General features: G+C 39.3%; 1 protein-coding gene across 1 annotated transcript in view; it reads left to right on the top strand.

The window, feature by feature from the left end:
• LOC111826438 (lymphoid-restricted membrane protein) overlaps positions 1-9,844 on the top strand; it is a 39,473-nt gene that overhangs the window by 5,298 nt on the left and 24,331 nt on the right. The window contains exons 4-7 of the mRNA XM_023755543.1: positions 1,723-1,801; positions 3,376-3,534; positions 7,026-7,143; positions 9,410-9,460. Of these exons, the coding sequence (XP_023611311.1) occupies positions 1,723-1,801; positions 3,376-3,534; positions 7,026-7,143; positions 9,410-9,460 (407 nt within the window). The remainder of the gene's footprint in view (positions 1-1,722; positions 1,802-3,375; positions 3,535-7,025; positions 7,144-9,409; positions 9,461-9,844) is intronic.

The following is a 9,844-nucleotide window of genomic DNA, read 5'->3' as shown; positions in this document are numbered from 1 at the left end:
CACCCTATTAGTGTCAGTGTGTGTCATAGTGACCAGTCATTCCCAGTCTTTCTGCTATTAGGGTCAGTTTGCATATTACCCTTTTACTATATAGGATAGAGCCTGGTGCTCGGGTGGGGGCCGGCTAGTTTGCCCTGAAGGTGTCCCGGATCAGGGTGGGGGTCCTGCTGGAGTGCCTGGCCAGCCTGGGTGAGGGTCTGATGGCTGTTTGCAGCTGGTCACACCCCCTTCAGGGTGGGGTCCCCACTGGGGTGCCTGGCCAGTCTGGGTGAGGGACTGAGGGCCGTTTTCAGGCTGGCCGGCGACTGAAGCTCCCAGCCTCTCCTTTTTTTCTTTTTATTCTGGAATTTATTTACCTTCTATAATTGAAACCTTGTTGCCTTCAGTGGAGCTCAGAGCTGGCTCCTGCTTGCTCCAGCTCTGTGGCCATGGCCTGCTGAAAGCAGGTATCTGGAGTTTGTTTAGCTTCTATAATTGAAACTTTGTTGATTTTGGAGCTCAGAGCCAGGCCGCGGCAGGTGGGGAACCTTGGCTTTCTCCATCACTGGAGCAAGCAAGCCTCCTGCTCGCTCCAGCTCTGTGGCTGCTGGCTGCCATCTTTGTTGGTGGTTAATTTGCATATTGCCCTGATTAGCCAATGGGAAGCATAGCAAAGGTACGGTCAATTACCCTTTTTGTCTTTTATTAGATAGGATACCTAATCTTATTAGTAATCAAAGAAATGCAAATAAAGACAGTATACCATATTTTCCCATTGGTTTAGCAAAGCTGTAAAAGAATCACTCTCTCCCTTGTTGTCAGAGCAGGTGGAGAATTAAGCCCACCCTCATACATTGTTGGTAGTGGTGCAGGTTGGTTTTTTAATGAGCAATTTAGGAATGCATATAAACCCTTAAAAATATGTGATATGTTCAAGCTAGTAATGTAAATTTAATTACAATAACCAATCATGTGCTCTAATATATGTGTAGAATGCTGTTTATGATAGTGATAAATATAAGCAACCTAACTATTTAAAAACAGAGAGTTGGACAAATAAATTATAATACTTCCATACACTAGAATCTTAAATAGTCACTCAGAATTATGATTAGATCAATATTTGACAAGAGAAATATTCACATATATGTATGTGTTTCAAATAATAGGCAATTAATCCGTATTTGCAGTATAATCCCATATTTGTAAAAATATGCATAGGAAAAAGTTGAAAAGAATATATTCCAAAATTATTATCTTTTCCATGATGGTTTTAACTTTTCTCTTTTTTTGTGAACTTTCTCATTTTCTTTTTCATGTTAAGTTAAAAGGTTATGGAAGGTGAAAGGAATGAATGCCTTACATTTCTCTTCTATTACCCTATTTAAGCACCATATTGGGCTCCATTGAGTTGCTGAATGAATAGATAGAGTTTTTAAACTCCAGAAACAAACACCTGAATAGGAAAATACAGAGTACATCTGAAAAGTTAGCTAAGCTTTGATCTGGCAAAGAATCCTAGCTCATTGGTTTTTGTTGTTGTAGTTTTGTTTTGTTGTTTTTTTGCCCACAGTGAAGGAGTGAATAGTGGACCAGGCAGCAGCATGGATGATTCTGCCCTTGACCAGGGCAGCATAAAATCAGGGAGAGCAAGTATGTATGGGTTTTCTTGCTATTGTTCTGCCACTTTCTTGTGGTTTGAAGAAGTGGGTTTTTCATTATTCTCTCTTGTATGTGTTTCAGTTAAGATGATCAGAAATATAACAGAGTCTGCATCAGGGAACTTCGAGGCTTTGAGCGGAGACGTGTCTAGAGGAATCTTGTAAGCATTCTTAGCTGTAATGCTTTCTCAAGTGCCCCAAGTTTTATTTATTTTATAGATTTATATATTTTACTTATGATGAAGTTATTTAGCCCTTTTTGTGTGTGTGGTAGTGTTGCTATCATTTATTTTTAATTATCAATGATTCTATCTGAATTGTATTAGAACTAATTTATGTAAGACATAAATTAACATTTTCTCACTCATGAACCCTTTCTCCTTCACTGACATCATGTGTTTTCTATGGAAAACAAGTCCCATTTGAAGTAGAGTATGACATTGACTTTAAGTTCTTTGGTGCGTTATTTTTTAAAAATCTTTATTGTTGAAAGTATTAAATATGTCCCATTTTCTCCCCATTGACCCCTTCTAGCCCATCACCACCCTCTGCCCCAGACCTTTACCACCCTATTGTCTGTGTCCATGGGTTATGCATATATGCATACAAGTTCTTTGGTTGAAGGATTATTATTATTTTTATTGTTTAAGGTATTACAAATAGTAGTACATATGTCTCCTTTTTCCCCCCATTGACCTCCCCTAGGTTTCCCCTACCTCCCAGCACTTGCCCTCACCTCCCCCCGCCCCGCCAGTGTCTTGTGTCTATTGGTTGTGCTTATATGCATGCTTACAAGTCCTTCCGTTGATCTCTTACCCCCTCAACCCTCCCCGACCTTCCTGCTGAAGTTTGACAGTCTGTTTGATGCTTCTTTGCCTCTATCTATTTTTGTTCAACAGTTTATATAATGTTCTTTATATTCCACAAGTGAGCGAGATCATGTGGTGAGGGGTTATTTTTAAAGCACTTCTTTAATAGATACAGCTTTAGCATTTTGGCTAAATGTGTATTTTAGATATTAGGGGGAGGTGATGCTGTCTCTCCCTTAGTTTATCTTTGCCGCTTCAGATTTCATCATGCAAAAAGGTGGTTTAAAACGCATCTACCCAGTCTTTGCTAAGACCTGTGGTAAGTTGGCAAAGAAGAAGAGGAGACCTGGAACCCCATGAAATATGCAATCCAAGCTTTCACAGGGTTTATGATCTAATGTTGGTGGCGAGAGAGACACTCACAAACATCAACAAGCTGTAGAAAATATTAGGGAACATGAACATTAAGTCGAGAGGTACAGGCTACAAATGTAAAACTCCAAAAACTGTTTCCTGGTTAAAGGCCTATTAAAACCTGCCATGATCCCTTGACTGAGAGAGTAATGTGTCCATTTATTTCAGGATCTTCCCTACCACAAGCAGAAATAGGAACTCGCCAGTGTAGACGGATCAAAAGTTGGGAGTGAAGGGGAAAGGAATAAACAAAAGCTGTGCAAGTTGACTTGATAACCGGCAGATGATGCATACCTGACAATTTTGGACTAATCTTTGATGCTATTATAATAGATGCTTGAATGGATGTTTATTGTATAAATAAACTCCATTAATGAGGATGGAAGATGATAAAGTAGAAAATCCTGCGGGAATATTTAAGCCTGTTTGGGCTTAACTATATGCCTTATTTTGATTGGAAGGAATTAGACATATTGAAGATTATTTATTCTTACTCCTTGTTTCCTCTGCAGAGAGGTGTCTGACTTGATTACCTATGTAGAAGAGCTGCATTCCAACAAGCAGAAACTGGAAGAGGAAAATAATCAGCTCAAGTTGGCATTGGAAACCTTGGAAGAAGCTAACAGCCGGTTATCGGAGGACTGTACTGAACTGCGCCTACAGATAAAAAGGTGAACAGCTGTGGGGTGCCGCATGCTGGAGTTTTCAGGGTGGCTTTTACTTTAAAAAATATGCTTTTTATTGAGATATAATTCCCATCACATAAAATTTACCGATTGAAACTGTACAATTCAGTGGGTTTTTTTTGGTATATTCACAAGATTGTGCAGCCATCATCATGATCTAATTCCAGAACACTTTTATTCCTCCAAAAAGAATCCCACATGAAATAGCAGTCACTCCCAGTACCTGCTTCCATCTGTACCTTGCAGCCACTAATCTATTTTCTGCCTCTATGGATTTGCCTTTTCTAGTGATTTCATATAAATGGAATCATACGATCTGTGTCCTTTGTGACTGGCTTCTTTCACTTAGCATATGTTTGCAAGATTCATTCATGTTGTAGCCTGCACCAGTAGCTCATTCCTTTCTATTCGGTGAAAAACAACCCATTGTATGGATATATGCCATTTTGTTTATTCATTTTTCGGAGGATGGACCCTGGGGTTATTCCACTTCCGGCTCTCGTGAACATTGCTGCTGTGAACACCTGGGTGCCGGTTTTTGTGTGGACATGTTCCTAGTTCTTTGGGGTCTATACCTAGGATTGCACTTGCTGGGTAGTAACCTATACTTAGCATTTTGAGGAGCTGCCAAACCGTTCTCCAAAGCAGCTGTACCATTTTATATTCCCATGAGCAGCTGTACCATTTTATATTCCCATGAGCAATTTCTGTCAGTTATTTTCTAGCAATGATATTCTCTAAGTCACTCAAGGTCATGTTCTCTATGGAACACCATTACACCGAGGGGCCAGGTGTGGACCTATCCAGAGGAGTTGTGTGGTTTTGTTACGCCCTTATTCTATGCTGTCTCATGCTAAGTATTATGAGAGATTTGTTGATGAGTTAGATTTAAAATGTGCCCTCAGGGTACCTATACCCTAGAAGGATGATAAGGAAGTTCCTGACCTTAGCTTACGTTGGAAAGGCCAAAAGCACCTAGGAGACATACCAGGTAGTGTGCGACACTGGTAAAGTGGTTGCAGGAAGATGCTTGAACATCAGAAAAGAAGCAACAGGTTCTCACTGAGTTGTGTTTAAGATGCAGGTGCTAATATTCTGAACGGAAAGTTGTAAGTTAACTTGAAAAGACGGTAGAGCATTTTGACCGTGGGCACATATCCTGGTAATTTTTTGACCAGCCAATCCAGCCTCCAAACCAAAGTATAAACGTTCACAATATGCTTACCTCAAGCTCTTGCCATTCCACGTTTGATTTATTTATTATTTATGTGAAATATAAGAAGTTAAAGTTGATTTTAAAAACAACTATGCATTGGGTGAACGTGTCGGTTAGGGCTTTTGGTTGTAACACGTTTCTTTACTGCGGACTCTGGTTAACTGAAGCAGTAAAGAAATGTGTTAGAAGGGAATTGGATTCCTCACAGAAGGACAGAAAGGCTAGAGAATCAAGATGAGCAGCCTTTGTCCTTCGCTTTTCTCCTTCCCCTAATCCTTCAGAAAGGGCCTCTGTTTCCTTTCATCGCTCACAGCCTATTTTTGATATTGGACAGGTGTCTTGTTGTAGTATAATTTGTCTTCTATATGAACTGCCCTTGTTAACAGGAGGAACTTAATCTTACCCACGCTGATTACTCCAGTGCTTAGGAGAATGTCTGCCACAGAAGAGCTCTCTCATCCTTCCAGTTGCCTGCAAGCCAGAAATCTTTGTCTCTTTTTTCTTCCTCAGCCTTCGCTTCTAAATCAAATAGCAAGGCCTGTTCAATGGACCTACTTTATGTCTCTCAAATAGATTTACTTCTTTCCATTCCTACATCTGTCACGTAGTTCAAGTCAGCATTACCTTTCTCCTGGATCATGACAGCAACCTCCTGATTAGGTTCCTTGCCTTTTCCAAAAGTGTCACACCTAGGGGAATGCTCTTCCTAAAGGCCCATCTGATTACATTATGCCTCTGCCCCAAACACGTCAATGGAGCCCTAACATATTCGGGATAAAAATCTAAATTCTTTCATCTAGTTTGCAAAGCCTTTCACGGTGGGGCCTCTGTTGCCTTATTTCTACTTCTCGTTTTCCACTCTAGGCTCTAACAATATCTAACTGCTTGCAGCCCCCCAGCGAGCTTCTGTTCTCTCCCTCCCTCCCTCTTCTTCTTTCTCATGATCTGAACTGTCTGCCTTTAACACGGTGTCTGCAGAACTTGGGTTCACTCCAACCTTGGTTCTTGTCACACTGTATTGTAAATGATGATTGTCTGTTTACCCCACTAGACCATATATTCCAGGAGGGTAGAGTTCTCGTGACTGAGTTTACTTTTTTCTTCTCTAGTATCTAGCATAATGCCTGGCACAGAGTTGGAGCTCAATAAATACATGTTGAATGACCAATGTAATTCTTTAATAAGGCACACATTGTACCTTCTTTGAGACCCTGCACAGAAAACAGTTTATAATCTAGTGGGAGTACAACTAGGTAATTCCATGATATGGATTACCATAATACAGTTAATAAGCTTTCTTAGTTGGACAGTTAGGTTGTTTTCAGTGCTTTGTTACTGTAAACAATGCTATAATAAACCTTTAAAATAAAATACAAGGTGTCCCCAAAAATGTATACATACTTTGAATGATTATAAAGTCAGTGTTTATTAACATACAGTTCATTTTCAAAATTTAAAATAATCTACAGAAATGAATAATTTTTTTGTCAATGCCTGTTTTCAAACTGATGACCATTCTGGCCCAGGCACTGCTGATAATGTGAAGCAATGGAATCACAAACATCAAGAATCATTTCATTTGGTATTTGTGTGCCCCCAACTCGACTGCTGTAGGTTTTGTACTGTAAACTTTATCTTTTATGTATCTCCATTTAAAAAAAACAGCCTAGTGACACTTTAGGATACATTTTCTTTGCCCAAAGCTTAGTTTGGCTTCACCCATTATTTCAAATCAGTTAAACCTGAAAAGGAGTGAAAAGGGAGTTATCAACTATTGAAGCGTGTATACATTTCAGTTGTCATCTCCTTGACTAGTATTAATCTGCACAAGGGCAAGGGCTTTGTCCCTTTTGTCCACCATCATGGGCCCCTTGCAGGGTACAGCACCTGGAACATGCTATTATTGAATAAATATTTGTGGAATTGCACTAACTAATATTACATTTTATTAGTAGAAGGAAAGAACTGTGGGATTCAGCCAACGAGGATTTCAAAGGGAGTCTCCAAATCTTTATCTTCGGGAATATGTTTTTTTTCCTTCTATCACTTTCCCCCACCATCACCCTGCCCTGAAATCCCTTTCTTTACCAAGGACTATGAAAGATAGTGGGTATATTTTTACTATTGTTGGCATCTGGTTTATATTTTCAGTGGTTTTCAGCTTGGATCTAAAAATAGTCCTTGGCTTTTCTTAGCATGTTTGACAGTTACACTTGAGGTTTTGCTCATCGCCTTCTTCCCCCCACCCCCACCCCCACAGTGCCCACCAGGCTATTATGAGAACAAATCTGTTACAAGAAGAACTAGAGGAACTGAAAACTAGTATGAGTGCTTCAGAAGAGCAGAAGACCACAATTGTAGCCCAGAACAAACAATTAGTAAGTCATCCAAGTTCCTTGAAACACCAGGAGGGTTTATTTGGAGGCAAAAGTCAGCCAATAGTCTGATAAATGAATAATGGTAACACCTTAAACAAGTTAAGGCAGGTAGGATGAAAACCTGTATTTTTCTTTTCAACCAAGATTAAAATTATTTACAAAATGCTTGGTCATATTCACAATGGTTTGTGAAGATGTAGAAGATCTCTAAAATGCATCCTGAAGTTGATAGGTGAATTCATAAGTACCTAATACCAAAATCCACTTGAATTTTTTTTTAAAATTCTCCATTGAACTTTCAACTTTTTCTCAGTTAAAAAAAAAAGATCAATTTTCCCAATACTTTCAGATTACTAAGAAGCTCCATAAATCAGTCCTTATACTAAATCAGTACAGGCTTGTAATTTTTAGAGCAAATTGCTATTTAGGCTAAGCTTTAACTCAACAGAGAAGTACAAAATCATTTTTATTGAGAATGTTAAATTGTTATTTTTAGTAATATATTACAGCAGTAGTATTCTAGCATTGCTAATGACGGTGGGGTCAGCTGAAAGTCATTCAGACTAATTTATTTTTAGGTCTGTAATTCATCAAGAGACGGGCTCCAGGTCTGTGTCAGTCACTCGTGACCTCCCACAACCAACACAGCTTAGCTTCGCTCTTACCTCAATAGTAAAATGTGGGACTAGACTCACTGAGTGTCAGGTGACTCTGCAAGTCTCTATGAGTGCACTACAGGGAATATTCGATTTGGGGCCAATGAAGAGCTTTTATCTGGAGGCAATGTAGAGAAATTATCAAGAACCTACCCTTGAAAATCAGAAGGCCAGCAGTCAAGTCCTGACTCCTGGGGCTGTGTAACTTTAGACAAACTACATAACCTCTTTAAGCCTCAGTGTCCTGAGACCCTAGGGCTGAGAAGGTTATATGAGTTAATATATGGAAAGCACGTAATGTCCTCTTTCCTCCTAGGGCTGGGTAATACTTGCTATTATTAAAAGCAAGGAGTCCTAGATAGGCAATTCTAATTCTTTGCATTTTATAGTGTTTTAAATTTTAAAATAATTTTGAATATTTCATTGGTCATCATGGAAATTCATTGAGGTAGAAACAGAAGTAGCTATTTTTCATGTAAAAATTAATAGAATTATAGGTAAAGTCCAGAGATGTTTTGATTATTCAAAGTCAATTGTCTAATAAATGATAAAGCTAGAATTGAATTCAGGTCTTCTGATTCCAATTATGTGTGCATGGGGAGGAGGTGTTCCTTCATTCTTGTATCAATGACAACCTAGCCTGACATGTTTTCCCTTTTATTTTTATATTATAACTAGAGGCCTGGTGCATGAAATTTGTGCATGGGTAGGGTCCCTAGGCCTGGCCGGCCATCAGGGCTGATCTTCGGGGCGGCCAGTGGGATGATGGGGAGCCCCTGCTGGCACCCGCCTTGGCAGGCCCAGCACTGCCTGCTCACTGACCCTACCCCCCCCCCCCGCCTCTGCCACTGATCGGGGCCTATGGGCTTGGGGCAGCTCCTGCATTGAGTGTCTGCCTCCTGGTGGTCAGTGCACATCACAGTGACCAGTCATTCTGCCAGTCGTTCTGCCGTTCAGTCGATTTGCATATTAGGGTTTTATTATATAGGAAGGTAATTCCTAGTTACTCTATAAAAATAAAGAAATGCATATTAACAAAAAAACTCCCACTAAATTCTTATCCTACCGTATCAATATATTTATCCTACCATAGCAATATGTTTATTGTTAACATTTTGGCATTTATTTTGTCCTGGAATATTTTTTTCTTCTGAGGGTTCTGAGTTTGGGGCTCTTCATTAGAAAATTTTTTTATAATCATATGGTAATGTTGAATCTGGGAATATCAACAGCTCCAAGTAGAAAACTAGATCTCTTTAAGGTTTCAAAGTGCTGTTTAAACAGATGAGTTCACAGTACCTGTCATAGGTGGATGGCGGGAAGTAGCAGGGAAAGAAGCCAGGCGCTTTCTTTTATGTTTTTAGTCTTTCCTTCCTACTGTCATAGATTAAGTCAAGGAGAAGAGTGACTTCTCACAGATCCCAAGAAACTGTTAGCCACAGACTTAAGCCCATGTTGGAAATATTTTCAGGCTAGGCTCATTTGTGATATGTCAGTGCCATGCTTAAAACTAATAAAGGGAAAGAATGTCGATAGTCTTGGAGTTAAATATGTGGTATTTTCATAAACTTCTAAAATATTTTTAAATGACTTTTCTTTTAATGAATCAGGAGGCAGAAAACCGGGCTCTGATTCTTAAGATTCGGATTCTCCAAGAGGAGGTATGTTAAAATCATTAAACATGGGCACCAATAAACTGATAGAATCAATCAATCATGGGTCCTGACCCCGGGTTAAACAGAAATGATGTGAGTATTCAAACTCCTGTGGGCCAAAACCCAGGTTGCTTTGTCAAATGACAAATGAGGGAGAGGGGATAGGATTTTCATGTCTGGACAGAAGTATCTTATTACCTTGGTATATGTCCATGGAAGAAGTGTGGTTTTAAATATTCAGATTTAAGATGAAGTGAAATTAACACATCTAAAAACTATACAAATCAAGAAGGAAAGTGTAGAAATTATATATTACCTTTCTGTTATTATTCTATTGAACTAGGTGACAAATGTCTTGAATCTAAGACCCAGATCTTAAATTCACTGTAA

The sequence above is a fragment of the Myotis lucifugus genome, unplaced genomic scaffold (assembly GCF_000147115.1).
Source record: "Myotis lucifugus unplaced genomic scaffold, Myoluc2.0 scaffold_78, whole genome shotgun sequence".
Taxonomy (NCBI): domain Eukaryota; kingdom Metazoa; phylum Chordata; class Mammalia; order Chiroptera; family Vespertilionidae; genus Myotis; species Myotis lucifugus.
The sequence above is the reverse complement of the archived record's forward strand: the minus strand, read 5'-3'. Positions and strand labels throughout refer to the sequence as shown.